This window comes from Triturus cristatus, chromosome 9, assembly GCF_964204655.1.
Source record: "Triturus cristatus chromosome 9, aTriCri1.1, whole genome shotgun sequence".
Lineage (NCBI taxonomy): Eukaryota > Metazoa > Chordata > Amphibia > Caudata > Salamandridae > Triturus > Triturus cristatus.
In genome coordinates this window covers 478,567,708-478,583,537 of record NC_140592.1, presented here as the reverse complement: position 1 = coordinate 478,583,537, position 15,830 = coordinate 478,567,708, and the positions used below count along the sequence as shown (strand labels likewise).

Below are 15,830 nucleotides of genomic sequence, written 5' to 3'. Positions count from 1 at the left end.
TCAAAATGATGTCTCTTCCCCGGTTCCTCTACGCATTGCAGAATACTCTAGATTGGGTACCGGCCAAATACTTTCGGGAGATCGAAAGCCTCCAACGAACGTTGTTGTGGGACGGGCGGCCGCGAATAGCAATTGCTAAGTTGACGCTTCCATGGTATGATGGGGGCATTGCGCTTCTAGACATCCGACGCTACTATTGGGCCACCCAGCTGAGCGCGATTAATCATGGTCTCTATGGCCCTGCCCTCAGCCCTGGTTATGCCATGGATAGGTGGTTGCTGCATGGTGGTAACTATCACAGGGCTTTGTACTCGCGGTCCCTGGACTCGTCCCTCACGGGGCCCACTGGGGTGGCGGTGCGTGTGTGGAAGATGGCAACTGACTCGCTGGGCTGGAAGGATCGGCTCACCCTCGCTACCCCGCTGTTTGAATCTGAAAGATTGGGTAGGCTTTGGCATACAAAAGGTTTTGATAAATGGGACCTGATCGGCATCTCCAGGGTCGGAGATGTGCTGATTAAGGGGAGGGTGAAGTCCTTTGAAGAGTTGCAGAAGGAGTATGAGCTGGGGACCTCCGAGTTTTTCCGCTATGTTCAGGTGCGTCATGCCCTCCGGTCAGTCCTCGTGGAGGGTGAGAAGGTGCCTGAGTCTTCTCCTTTGGAGGACCGGATCCTTGATGGCCATATGCCTGAGAGCACGATCTCGCTCATCTACAAGAAATTGATAAACGTCCGGGCGGATACGCTTCTGGGGCTGCGGGACCAGTGGACTAGGGATGGACTCGAGTTGGATGACGAGGATTGGCAGGCTGCTGTTTCCTCTCCCAAGGAGGTTGCGATCCCGTCGCGTCTGAGGCTGGTGCAGCTCAAAATACTGCATCGAGTGTATGTGACGGGGCCAAGGCTGGTTCATATGGGATTTTCTGAGGAAGGCCTATGTAGGAGGGGATGTGATATGGTGGGTACTTTCCTGCATATCATCTGGGAATGTGGTGTCATCGCGGAATTCTGGAGGAGAGTCCATGCAGTGATGGGGGAGGTGACGGGCATTGCTATGCAGCCGGAAGCGCGGTGTTGTCTCCTGAATGTCTGGGGGCCCACTGATCACGATGCGGCACAGACCCAATGGGTGACTCTGGGTAACATGGTCGCTAAGAGAGATATCGCGCGATTGTGGGGCTCCGTGGGGCCCCCCACATTGACCGCGTGGAAAGAAAATATGGATTGGAGTATGCTCAGGGAGAAGACAGTATATTGCGCTAGAGGCCGCCCTCGGAAGTGGCACGCCATCTGGGGGCGGTGGAATCAATACAGGGGGGGAATATGTCTTGCCCCTGATTTGGATCCCCCCGAGGAACAGCTTTCTTCTTGACATTCTTTCCAGCTCAGTATATAAGATGTGATGATTAATTGACTTCTTGGGCCTCTGCTGTCCCCCTTCTTCCTCTTATCACAGTACTGTGACTGTTAGATGATTGGGGTCCGGCCTCCCCTGGGGGGCTATCACCATGGGCATTCAGTGTTCTTGCCTTGCTGGGGTTTGTTGTGTGTTTGTGTTTACTTAAAAATGGAATCTTTTCACTGCTCCTTTAATGCAATGTGGACGCTTCTTTGTCCTTCTCTATCGAAGCTGCCGAACCTCCGGGTTGTCGGCTGAATAGCTGTGTCCAGACTCTTGACGAAATAAAGGTTTTTAAAAAAAAAAAAAAAAAATCTCACCTGTCAGAGTCAACGGTGGCCCCATACCTAGGTGCATGAGCGATTTCTGCCAGTTAATCGTGTATCTTGAGTAGGTACCAAAAATGCAGAGTATTTGCATAAGCCTGTGGACAGTAAATGTTGGGTCCAGGACATAGAATAGAATGTCATCCGCATATAGAGCTATGCGTTCTTCCCACGTTTCTCCCCAGTTAATTCTCAGATTCACATCGCCAGAGTTTCCAAAGCCAAGGCAAAAATGCGTGGCAAGAGTGAAAGGCCCTGACGTGTTCTCCAGAGTAATTCAAAGGCTTGTGAAGTCACCCCGTTCACTCTTACCCATGCCGCTGAGTTCTGGTATAGTAGTTGAACCCAACTTAGAAAGATGGGGCCAAATCCAAAGTGCTCTATGACTGTCTGCTTATATCTCCAGTCAAGGGTGTCGAAAGCATTTGAGGCGTCCATGGACAGGACCATTGTGGTGATAAGCCGATCCTTAGCACAGGCCATCACTTTAAATAGTCTTCTTAAATTGAGTCTGGTCCCCCATTTGGGCATGAATCCTGATTGGTCTGAGTGGATCAGAATAGTTATGAACTGCCTAAGTCAAAGTGACCATATTTTGACCTGAACTTTAGCTTCAACATTTAGTAGGGATATGGGCCTATATGATACACAGCACTCTGAGGGTTTGTTTTCCTTGTGGACTACCACAATTGTGGTCTGTCCCACCCATGCCGTGTGGTAATGGTGGGTGGCTATCATTTGAATATAACAGCAAATTTTAACAGCAACGTTGCCACCCACCATAGTAGGCTTTGAACTGCCCACCATCCCCCAACTAGCAGAGCACCTGTCGTCCCCTTAAATCTAATACTGTATACTTCTATGAACTGGGGTAGGTCAATGCAGTCCCAGGAAAATTGATAAGTAAAAGGCCCCGGATCAACATAGCAAGTAACTGCTGGCTGAATCAATGAAGATCAGAAACACTTCACCCCAGTCTCTGGGCTGTCACTAGCATCCTGTAACATATGTGGTAAGGTCTTGTGTACCTATGGATGTCTCCTCCAAATGTAGTCCTCAGGGTGGTCTCCTCCTCCGAATCCTGCTGCGATTCCCCGCTCATAGTGTCGAGGATTTTGGTCCTTTTATCGACTGGGGCCCTCTTGATGTGTGCGCCCGTTCTTCTGGCCTGGTGGGTACCAACCCTCCAGCCAATTCCATGCCTTACTGGGTGTGTCGAAGTGTCAGGTCCTACCCTCCACAATGACTCGCAATTTGGTTTGGTAAAGCATCATGTATTTTAAGTCTTTGGAGTGAAGCTCCGTCTTAATTTCTACAAAGTTGCATCTCTGTTGCTGTAATTGGAGCATGAAATCTGGGTAGAGATGAGTAGTAGTGTTCTCATATTTCAGATCTGGCTCACGCCTGGCTGGCTGAAGGATAACATCCTGGTCTCTATTGTTAAAAATGTGGGCAATGATCATCCGCGGGGGGCTCCCGGCCATGGAAGAAAGCCCGGCGTCCTGTGAGCCCGCTCAATGGAGAAAAATGTTTAAAGGCCGTTGGGTTTCAGCGCCTCTAGAACAAAATGCTCTACGAACAGGTCTGCGCTGGGGCCTTCTGCTTTTTCATAGACGCCAACCAAGTGTAGGTTGTTTCTATGGGAGCGCTCCTCCATATCTTCAAGTCTTGTCTTTATATGCCGGTTATCATTTTGTAGGCTCTTGACCTGTTTTTGTAGGGAATCGGAGGTGGTGGTCAAATTCGATATAGCGACTTTGGGTGCTTTACCCCTGTCTCTCAGTTTATTGATGTCAGTTTGCAGTAATACCATCTCCACCACAAATGAGTTTATTTTTAGTTTGAGTGTTCCTGGCCCCCTCTATTGCCACCATTATCTCCATGAGCGATGGTTGTGAATTGGCGTCGGTTGCCTCTGGGACCATCTCCTCAGGCACCAGTTCTGAGATCCTCACCGTCGCAGCGGGTGCTGCATATTATCCATTTTGGTTTGCTAGTGGTGTTTGCCCCCTCTGCCCTCCACCATCTCAAGGGCCGCTGTAGATCCCTGTGGTCTTGCCTTCTTCAGGGTGTGAATCACTGCTGCCAGCCAGAGGGAGACGGAGTCAGTTAATGAGGGTTTCTAGGTCCCCCTCTTCCCTCTGCGGCCTGTCGGCTTTGCACCCAGTGTTCACCGTAGTATTGTGCGGGGGCTGGAGAGTCTCTGCTCTCACCTCTCCTTTACTTTGGTTCGCCACGGGCCCCAATCGTAAGACTGAACCAGGAGTTGTTGTGAGCGTGGGATGAGCAGCAGAGTACCCGCTGCATAAGCTATGTCACCCTCACTAGGTCACGGCCTCCTGATGCTGGGGTTCCCAGATCACTAAAAGTCTCTCTAGCTCCCAGCCATTGGGCGCAACCAGTCGCCTCGCGGTTGCATTCATAGCGGGCAGCTCTGGAGGAACCTCGCCCCTCCCTCAAACACTAGTAGAGGCTCTTGTCTAACCTCAATTGTCCATCCATCGTCCGACCTTTCGTTTCTGCAGTGTCTCTCCCCTGGTCTGGCACGGACATGTGGAACCCGCTCTCACTGCCTCCACTCACAGTCCGCAGTTGTGATACATGGGCTGTTTCTTTCAATGGGGAATCGCCACAACGCAACGGTGGCCTCGCCCATCAGTGTCTCAGCTGTCCACTGCCTCCTCTTTCGTCAGTGCCGCCCTGCTGTCGGATGTCGATCCAGGCAGCACCTCGCACCGGGTGCCAGCGGCAAAGCCAGTCCCGGGACCCCAGACGAGGAACAAGAACTCACACGGCTCCCTCTAGGGAGTTGCCGCAATCGGAGCGTGAGATTCCAGCCGGTGCTGTGCGTTGTGGGCGACAGTGACGGTAACTGCCTTAAATTGGGGTCAGGCTGTGCGCCATCAATTTGCACAATGCTGTGCAGGGAGCCTCATGGATTTTGGTCGGAAATTGGGGTAAGGACTGTTGGGTTTACGGAGCTCGCCTAGAAAGCGACCTTCATGATGAGCTGCAAGCCACATACCTCAAACTCATGTATTTCATGATGCTCTTATATCTCAGAATGAAGAAAAGGAGGCAAAATGAAATTAGAAAATTGGCTAGGATCACACAATGTAGTTGAGTGGGGAAGCTGGGATTGATACTAGGTTTTTGGTTTCACGTTGTGCAATTCTATTTTTATTCCAATGCAATAATCAAGTTATTACTTTTTTACACTTGACTATCTCAAGGATTACCCCATGGTACAATAAAGATGTAGCGATTCAGAGACAGCATAACACAGGATTGTCAAATCTATGACTTATTAGATGCTAGGAGTTCATTTAGAGGCCAGTATGGAATGCAACACTCCAAATAACTCAATGACTCACTGACCACAACATGATTTGCTACCCCCCCCCCCCCCCCCACACACACACACACACAGGACCCTCGGGCACAGTACAGACCATACTTTAGGGCCCCTGGGAAAATGTGAGAGCACCCATGCTATAGAGGTTACCTCACTGGGATGATAAAGGGGCAGGGCACAAGTCCTATAAAAAGAAGTGGGGGACTGACCAAGTCAGACACTATGCAACTGACATCATGATGCATGCCATGACGTCACGCTGTAGCGCTATAAAACAAATAAAAGAATGCAATTTAAATTATTTGGGTGAATACTGGGACAGACCACACCATTTGACAGTCTTACAGTGTCTGCACTTATATAGAGGGATAGAACAAAGGTAAAAGCATGCCTTTCTTAAGTACCTGTGAAGAGATAGCAAGCTGTGTGCCTTTGCTACCCCTCTGGTGCATTTGCATTTAAGTGTGAGATTCCAGGCCGCCTCCAGTCAGGATATTCAAACAAAAGGAGGCCTGATGGCCCCTTAACTTCGGCCCAGCTGGAGGTGAAAAAAAAGTTTCCTCGCTGCCTGCAGTCGATGCTGGAAAAGGAAAGAAGACAACGTGCAGGCGCTCCTGAACCTGTCCCGGTGTCTTACACTGGGACAAGTTGAACATATGTCTGTGGGGCCCAACTTACTGGCAGAGGGGACAGCGTCCACCCTGTGAAAATAGTGGTTGGACGCCGTGTACCTGCGTGTACCCCTGACTCGTGCCCTGTTAAAAGGGTGCTCTAGGGACGCTCTTTAACGATGCAGTGTGAATGCTGACACCTGAGTGGTCTGTGTGAAGTGTCGAAAACGCAGAGCTTGACGGTAAAGGCAAAACGTTGTACTACTGAACGCCTTTAACCTCAAAGAATCTATCTTAATTTACAACATTGGCTATTTGAGATTTTCCTAAGAGAACAGTTTACGTCGCCATAGCCCGTACACACCCATGGCAGTCTTCCAAGGCATGGAAAATTTCCACGCCAATATGTACTCAGCCTGGAACACCGTGTTCTGTTTTTGATACTGAAGCTTGTCTGAAATTTTCCAGCACGTTTTCTCAGTGCAGTGGCGTAACCTTCTCGCCCAGAGGCCACAAGGTCGAATTAATCCTGGGAGTACGTCAAATTTTGGCGACTGCCAACAAAATCTTTCGAAAAAACAGTACAGGTTTTCGGTTCTTCTGTAACGAATTATGTTTGGTGTTATGAGAGTGAGGGAGAGCGATTGGTAGGCCTTCTTCAGCTGTTAGCGCACATTGAAGTGAGTGATAATATTCTGCTGTAGGCACTGACAAAGCCAATAGGCTGGTAGTTATAGGCAACCTATTGGCTTTGTCAGCACTTGTTTTTTAACAAAATGACAACAATTAGGATTTATTTAAACCAGGACTTTAGTCGTGCTGACCTGTAGAGAAAACAGAAGAGTGTTTAACTCGCTGAGACATCTGAAAGGCTAGTTTGTTGTGGATGCGTGCACTAGGTCGCCTCCCTTTGGTTTCAATGCTGACCATTTGTTGATGTTTCCATTTTCCGCACAAGCCCCCTCAAGAGAACAGGAGACTTCTCAACAGGCCTTCCCCACTCGAAGGCCTGCCCTGGAACTAGCCTCATTTCGCAATCATTTGTTAGCCTCTGTGCATATCTGACCCAGACAGCGCCCTTTTTTGCTGTAACAGCTTATCTTGTGCTAAATTAAACTGAATGTTGATGTTTTATAGTGAATTATGAACCTTGAATTTGAAATACCGACAGTTGTTTATCGCAGAGCCAAGTGGTAGCTTCCATTGGTGCAGCAGGTGCAGCGACACCGGAACACAGAGGCCTGAGGAGCCCACTGAACCTAGATTATTGCTGCATTTCCCGCTTCAGAGGAGACCCAGGGGTCCAATTCGTTCCCTGCACGAAGTCTGAAGAGACGCTGCCTACGCCACTGCGTAGAGAAGAAAAAACACGTGCAGATAAATAACTCCGTCCTCCATTTTGGACGATAAGCTCTGACGCAAATCCCACAGAATGGATGAAAGCCATTGGGAACAGTTTTTTACATGTGCAAAACCAAGTCGTATTGTATTTTCTTATCTGAAGTTTGGTAAAGACATTTAATAACAAGTGCTACCATTTGGAGGTGCTCAATCTAGACTTCATTGTAAATGTGTTACGTATTCTTCTTGTTTAGGAAGGAAGTCAGCTCCTGAGTTAGTAACATGGTAGTTTGAAGAGACGTCATTTGTTCCTTCACCTGAGTGGTAGATTGCATTAGTTAGAAGTTCTGTATTTTCTGTCTAGAGCACCCTTCCACAACTGATGGGGAGCTTTGTTAAAGGGTTTGATGATCCACAGTTTGGAAATATTGTGCTGGACGTATTTATATACCTCACATGTTGTCATCTGTATGTCCTCGTAGAGCTAATGTACTCCTAGACTTTCCTCTCCTGATGTCAAGGAGTCCGTCACAGACCAGAGTTTGTTTAGGTTTTTGCGCTGTAACATCATACGTTTAATTATGGTGCTGCTATCGTTTATAACAATGGTGTTTTAATATCTTTGTTTGCTTATCAAATTTAGCGTGGGTGGCTAGGTGATATCGGAGTTACTTGGTTAGCCGTTTTACCCGATATGTGGTAATATGTGTTGGTTATCTGAAGGTAGAGGTGGTATTGAAGAGCCATAAAGGCTTCATCCGGTAGGCAGTAGATGACTATTTGATTAACCTGATTTTTAAGGTTGTAGAGTTAATGGTTAATGACCAAATGATACAGACGTTTACCTTCCCCACTTAGTCAAGTGCTAGAATATGCGGCAAACCCGTTTGGTAGGAGCTCCTTTGTCCAAGGAGTTGACTTTTTGGTGTCTAAAACCTGGGTTGCTTGTTTATCCCCAGCTGAGGAGGTACAACACAATGGCCACCCTCACCACTTAAGTTACCAATTGTGTTTCATAACTTCCTATCTCTAACAGCAGCTTCCTGTTCACTTCCCTGTCCTTTGTTTCTCCATGTAGGCAGTGCACGTAAGAGCATGACACAGTTTTGGGAAGAGCACTCAAAGGCTGCGACAGTGGAGGAGATGATGCTGGACTCTAGTGCCCGTGTCTTATCGGAGAAGGAGAAGCCCGAAATCATCAGTATGCTGCCCAGCATTGACGGTCGCACTGTGCTGGAGCTGGGAGCTGGGATAGGGTAAGATCAGACTTGTTGGTTCCATTGACTATGATTTGTATTTGTGTACTGTAGATAGAATGTCTTACGGCATTGTCACAGGAACACTGACAAACACCATACAGAGAGCATTGGGTACAGACTAAACTCACTACAGGGCATAAGTCCTGCAGGAAAACCAGGGTGCAGCCAGACTGCTGCTCTAATGCATCAGACCTACTTGTAATTCAGAGGTACTCGAGGGTCCAGCCAACATGTTCTTCAAGACATGCCATCACCTCTCAGAATTACAATAATAATCAGAATGGCTCTCTCGCATGCCTGCTGTGCAGCAAATACAGTGTAACCCAAACTATAAAATGCATGTCTGTCTCTTACACTTCTCGTCCGTCACACCACCAGGCATCTCATAACATGATAACTTCACTCGGTGGTCATCACACACAACTTGGAAATTCTTCTCACATAAGCGTTTAGCCAAGACAGCTTCCTTAAACCACACAAACCAAATCGTGTAGCAGGCTACCCAGTTGTTTAAGCTCTCCAGCGCCCTACAGAGGAGCAGTGATTACAATACAACATGGCTCCAACCAACCTTTCTGCCATGCTTACTACCTTTGATAAATGGGGAAGCCAGCCATTGGCCGGCCAGCTTTTCTCTTTCCTGCAACAATACATTCACTAGGACTCTGTGCAAAAGTGTGAATTAAAATTCTCCTCACAGCTTCATTTGGTGAACTAGTTGATCACCCACTCCCCCATGCTCTTCTACCCATACTCTTCAAAGGGCCACTTCTCTACCCCGAATGTGACCTCCACCTCTGCTAAGTAAGGAAAGGGGGAGACAGAAGGACAAAGAGGTTAAGAGAGCAAGCATGAGAAAAAAGAGGGAGTGGCTCATGGAGATACAGAGAAGCTAGACAAGTGTTATTTATATATTTACGTGTTTTACAAGGCACCAGTTGTCATCATATGATATTTGGGTGCGAGTAAATACCGAAATTGGAACTCAAAGCATAAAACAGTAAGATACTGTAGACATGCATTATATTGGAAAATAGTTAGAATTAGATGATCACCAAATTACGACATTCTTAATTGTAGCCGTTGGAACATGCCTAGGTAAAGGTTTCAGTAAAAAGTAACGTTTTTCGGCAGTTTTTGGAAATTGTAGTTAGCAGTGAAATGCGGTCTACCACTTCCAGAGTTTTGAGGCCAGCGCTCAAAAAAAAGGTTTCTAGTGGGGATGTACTGCACTGCCGTCTTTAAAAAAATGTTTTTAATACAATGGCCTTTAGTCCAATAGGCCAGGCGTGCAAAGCAGAGTGACAACATTTAATCTTCACATCCACTGGGAGGCATTACAGCTTTTTCTGGACTGGTTTGTCCTGGGGCCAAATTTTCCTAAGTTCAAGTACATCTTACTGGCTTGTTTTGAAACCTCTGTATTCTGTCAAATCAGGCTCTTCAGCAAGGCATGGAACTAAAGTCATGTTAATGGTAAAGGTGCAATCTCTAGCCATCTCAATACCTAGAAAATTGCTAGTTCAATTTAATGTGAAGTTTGGAAGTGAAGGGGTGTTTTGTGGAGTCAGGATTGTTGCATGTTGACACCTCATGTGATAGTATTGATTTGCAAATTGAATAGGAGTTGTGTGCCTAAGATGAAACTTTGTTTTTTTCGTTGCTCTAAGCAGTGGGTACAGGTACTGGACTGGAGAGCCATTAAAGGTCAGAGAGGTAACATTTCTTAACCACCCAAGAATAGGATTTCCACTGTTGGTCCATTTGTGTGTAGGACGCACTATCCTATTGAAGTTTGTATATGTCTAGGCAGTCAGGATGTTATTGTGCCCGTCTTGAGGTATTTTTCAGACTGATGTTAAGTTGGGTGTTGTCTGTGTGCTCCTGGAAATGGATCTTCTAGTGGTCTAGTAACTGGAATGGGGCTCAACTGTAGTGTTTAAAGAAGAGTGGTGAGAGATTCAGACCCCTGGTGACCCACATAGAGAACCGCAAGAAGGATTTTCATGTGAAATTGCTCCATATGAAGGAATTAACTGATTCATTTTTTATGGGTATCGAAGGTTCTGAACCAAACCCTGACTGCCACAAAATGTCGTGGTCAGTGGTGTCATTAGCAGCAGAAAGTTACAGAAGAATCTGGGCATGTTGATGATCTTTCTTGTGTGGCAAGGAAGTCCTCGAAGGTGTCGGTCAGAGCTGCTCCTACACCTCTCATTGGGTGTACATTTGTTTGGAAGTCATGATGTAGCTGGTTGCAGTTTGCTCTTTACAACCCAAGGGGAGAGTGAGAAGTTTATCGGAGAGATAATACTGAAAGATCGGATAAGAAATAATTGTTTCAGGCATATCGCTGGATATGCATCCAGATACAAGCATTTGCCTTGGTGGCTACAGTAAATCTGATACACTGCTGAAGTTCTGATGTGTTATTCAACTTGAAGAACGAGAAGGATGATAGTAGAGAAACAGGATGGATGGTTGGTTAAAGAAAGGTTTGTTGGTTGTTTATGACAGAGGCCCGGATATTTGTTACTTTTTTTTAACTACATCTTTGCATTGTCATGGTAGTGAACACGGTGTGTTTTGTGAAAAACAATATAAGCAAGCATTAAAAATGCAATAGGTCTCGCCTTTTATTAAGTTAAAGGCATTTGCTTTGCAATACAATACCATTAGCAAAGCAAATGGCTTTAACTTAATCAAAGGCGAGACCTATTGCATTTTCAATGCTTGTTGGTATTACATTGGCGACCCGGAGAAAATGACTAAAGAGAGTGTATTGGAGTTATTCTTCATGTCACCTTGTTTCTAAAACAGTGCAGTGAAAAAACACAACGTCTTACAACCATGCAATGAAGTTTCTGAAGGGCTTGAATGAGTTACAGTGGGTAAACGTAGAGACGTTTCCATTTAGCTGTGCAGCCGACACTGTACACACTGCCTGGCTTCTCTGCAGCGGCTGCATATGTGAGATGTAACCCACGCAGTTATGCTTGGGAAGCCGGGTCCTGTGTCTCCCTGGGCTGATGCATGTCCTGCTGGAATCTGTGTTTGAGCTCTTGGTCCCAGGTTTCAATCCTGGTGAGTCTGCTCAGCCCTTGAGCTTTCTAGGGTCGACATAATGATTACCATTGACTTTGGTAATAATAAACGTCTGCCATTTGCTCTCGGTGTGAATGTGCCCTTTACAATTATACATTTTAAGTTATTTTAGTTTACAGTGCCTAAATGCACTGGATCAGGTGTACAGGAGACACATGACCATTATGGTTCTGGGTGTGACCTCTGTATAGTTCCAGAATATTGCGGTGGGTGGTCAGGAGAGTGATGGCTCTTTTATAGTGTATCCACCCAAACCATCACCCGCTGCATCTGATAACACAAGGCAGACGATCAAATAGTAATGTCTGTCATTTTCTATCAGCTAACCAAAACATAAGCCATATCCGGTTCTAGCCGTGAAACGACCCCTTTCAAGCCCAGCCAGAGGTGAACTGCCCTTCGCCCCTGCCGTACGGTGCATTTGAATGCATGGAAGGACTGAGTGCTACTGACACAGCCCCAGCCCAACCAGACCTTAAGTAAGCTAATAGTGAAATGCATCATGAGGCAGTTGTGATCTGCAGAGTGCCAATCATAACCACACACCCGCACTCTCGGGCGCTTGGTTCTTCAATGCACCCCCCAACTTTCCCTTTGCCATCATCCGGTGTCATTTACCGGCAGCACGCTGTGATGTTGACAATCATAGGACTCTAGGCGCTGCCCCGTACCGTGTGCCCTGGTGACGGAGCTGTGATGTTTGCCACATCTGACCATTTTCACCCTGCGGGTCCCTGGCCCGGCTCCAAGACCTGCAGCATACCTGAGGCAGTCTTGCACAACCTGGGCCTCGCTGCCTGAGTCAGGGATCACTCATGCACTGCAGGCCCCGGACCGTGCACAGACCAGACCCTCCCATTACGCGACCTCCTCCCACGCTACAACTCCTGCGCTCTTGCGGAACACCACGGGTGCACGGCACAAGACTTCCGGGAAGAGCTGTGGCACCCCAGAGAACCAAGATCTACCCCCATCAGCCGGGGGAGACAGGGAAAACCATAGATAGATTACGTCTAAAGAGGCATGCCTGTGCCCGGTGCCACTGCACCTGCTTCAATAATAATGGTACGAAGCTGGGGTCTCTGGAATACCGCACGTCAGGCTGACGGAGCTGGGGCAGGATAAGTCGCTGTGTCAGACCTCTGCAGCCTGTCAGATTCCCTGTCCGCCAAACTGCCTCTGCAAAACTTCCCTCTCCCGCACTGGTCATCGTGGACAAAGAGGCACTCCCCGCTTCCTCCATCCCCACATTCCACGTACACGAGGGTGTAACACAGACACTGCTGTTAAACACACCTGCTTCACACAACAAACCAGCATCACGATTGTCACAACATGGGCACTCAACTCCGTTGTCAGTCTGAGAGGCCAAAGAAAGAATGGGCAAGGAGCCTCATCTCCGGCCTCTCCGGAGGTGAGATTCCCACCAGTGGGAGGAGCAGGTCTCCAGGCTTCAACCTGACCCTTCCGGTCCCTCCCATTAGGTGACCTCCTCCCACGCTACAACTCCTGCGCTCTGGCGTAACACCACGGGTGCACGGCACGAGACTTCCGGGAAGAGCTGTGGCACCCCAGAGAACCAAGATCTTCCCCATCAGCCGGAGGAGGCAGGGAAAACCATAGATAGATTACGGCTAAAGAGGCATGGCTGCGCCCGGTGTCACTGCACCTGCTTCAATAATAATGGTACGAAGCTGGGGTCTCTGGAATACCGCACGTCAGGCTGGCGGAGCTGAGGCAGGATAAGTCGCTGTGGCAGACCTCTGACCATCTGCAGGGCCCCGCGCAGTCTGTCAGAGCCCCTGTCCGCCAAACTGCCTCTGCAAAACTTCCCTCTCCTGCACTGGTCATCGTGGACAAAGAGGCGCTCCCCACTTCCTCCATCCCCGCATACCACGTACCCGAGGGTGCAACACACACACTGCTGCTAAACACACCCGCTTCACACAACAACCAGCATCACGATTGTCACAACTTGGGCACTCAACTCCGTTGTCAGTCTGAGAGGCCAAAGAAAGAATGGGCAAGGAGCCTCATCTCCGACCTGTCAAGCGCGGTCCCGAAAGTGAAAGGAGGACCACGCTGCAAGCATTGGGATCTCTTGTCTTTATGGGGTCATGTGTTTGAAACATATGGCCCCATAAAGATAAAGCTTTCACGGCGCACGGAAGGCAGACAAGCCCGTCCAAATGGGACGGCTCAAAAAGCCGAACAAAAACGTCACAAACACCTCTTTTCCAGTGGCTGTCCAACGTTTAGCATAAATGGTGACGCTGGCCAATGGAAAAGAGGAGAGGGGCTTAATGCCCTTTACAGAAAATACCGAAAGTCATTAAATTTCGCCAGCGAGACTGCGCATGTGCGCAGCCCACGCCAGGTGAGACCTAAAAAGGGAGTGCTTAGCAAGTCCAATGTTTTCACTTAATCAGATACTAATCCAGATTATTCAAACATATAAATTCTTATAGAGCCAATATAACGCATAATATAATATTAAAAAAAGATTTCCTTTATTCTTCACAACATGAAACTGCAGCCCAGCCAACGAGTTTTGTCCTGACAAGGGACTTCATCAGGGCTGTAAACGAACAATACATACAGTTGTGTACATATATAAAATACATATTCATAGACCAAACCAGCATGTGCATATTCAAGATGTATTCGATACGAATATGCCTCCTTATCCCGCAGTCTTTTTGTCCGCAGGGAATCACTACGCGGTCGTTACAACGACCGCGTTGTGATTCTGCATACCATTACTCCGCAAGTCGGAACAACGACTTGCGGAGGGGGTGCGCTGGATGTTGGAAAAGTATAATTTACTATTCCAACTCCAGTCTGTGCGGACAGTAGGGAAGGTGTTGGATTTAAAATCCAACACCTTACCCTCCCTTCGCAAGTCGTTGTTCCGACTTGCGGTGTAATGGTATGCGGAATCACAACGTGGTCGTTGTAACTACCGCGTTGTTATTCCCTGCGTACAAAATTTTTCATTAGAAACGTTGTTTACCATTTGATACATTCTAAATCATACAATAGCTTCCTACACCCACACTTAATACATCACATTTTTGTATAAACATGTAGAAATTATTACATCAAGAGAAGAAAGTTGAAAACACATATACCACACAAAAATATAACAATGTATCACTTTCTTAGATTTATATCTATAGTGTCACTAAAGTAAATGATTCATATTGTGTATTGTCTACTAAGAGTGGTATAAAGAAAAGACAATCCTCCATTTATGATTTAAATATAGAGTCTAAACCCTCAGAGTAGTTCGTATTAAGTTCCACTTGCAGTCAAGATTTCTTAATGTTTCCATGTGGACAAGTGTAAACTGCACAGAAGAGGGGTATGAATAGGGGTATCACCCAAGACTCCTAAAAAATATATATACAACTATCTTACAACTAATTCTAAAATACTGTTTTAGGCATACCTTGTCCTGTAACTGGGGTCAATTCACATTTGACAAATGAAGAATGCAAACTCTCAAGTATTACCCAAGTCAAAGTCAAAATTGTTATTGTTTAAATTAATTAAAACCACAACAATAAACTTTCTAATAAATCGGAGAACTGCAATAAAAAATGTGTTTTATATATATCCTAAAAAAGTCATAAAAATCTTTTGTTTGACAGTTATTAGCTCTCAACTCTATATAAAATATCATAAATCAATTAATTAATCTCTTAATAATATACTGAAGTTTTCAAAAGTACATAATTGCTGATTTATTAGACCAAAGCATTGATTAACACATAATCAGCTGTACGAGAGAAAATGTTTCTTCAGACTTCTTGTCCTGCTCTCCATTATTTTCAAAATACAAAATTCAGTCTGAAGACCAATCAGTCTTATTTAATGTTAGGGTACAATACTCAAGATACATTTTTTTAATACATGCTCTTTTACAGAAAGGAACTTTATTAGTTGACAATTCAGTGAGATGTCTGTTGGGTCCAAGCCTGTTATAATTGCGGATCTGCATGTCCTTATACCTCTGGTGTTCATGGCGTGTTTGAAAAAAGTGGCTTGTGATGGTGATAGTTTAGGACAAATGCAGACTAGATGAACGAAACCCTCTTTGCTGCTCCCACATAGTCTGAATTATTTCGGTCCTTTATGGACCTATGTCAGCTGATCCGCGATGGACGGCAGTTTGCCTAGACGCTGGGCCATTAGTTGTAACTTTTGATAGGCCGAGTATGTAATATTTAGGTACGGCGCTGGGGTAAGTGTCTTATAATTGATGATTACCATCCACACATGTTTTCTCTTACTGAGGATGTTTTTATCGACTAGTAAAGTGAAATTTTGCTGATTTATTTATAGCTTGCTTGAATGATGACTAGGACACATTGGTTTCCCAGAGCTCACGTAGCCAATACCTCGTACCAACACAGTCTGACCAAGTCAAATCA

The 15,830-nt window shown here is 46.4% G+C and overlaps 1 protein-coding gene across 1 annotated transcript in view; it reads left to right on the top strand.

The window, feature by feature from the left end:
- LOC146798161 (uncharacterized) overlaps window positions 1-15,830 on the top strand; it is a 203,575-nt gene that overhangs the window by 41,667 nt on the left and 146,078 nt on the right. The window contains exon 2 of the mRNA XM_085625412.1: window positions 8,109-8,286. Within this exon, the coding sequence (XP_085481538.1) occupies window positions 8,109-8,286 (178 nt within the window). The remainder of the gene's footprint in view (window positions 1-8,108; window positions 8,287-15,830) is intronic.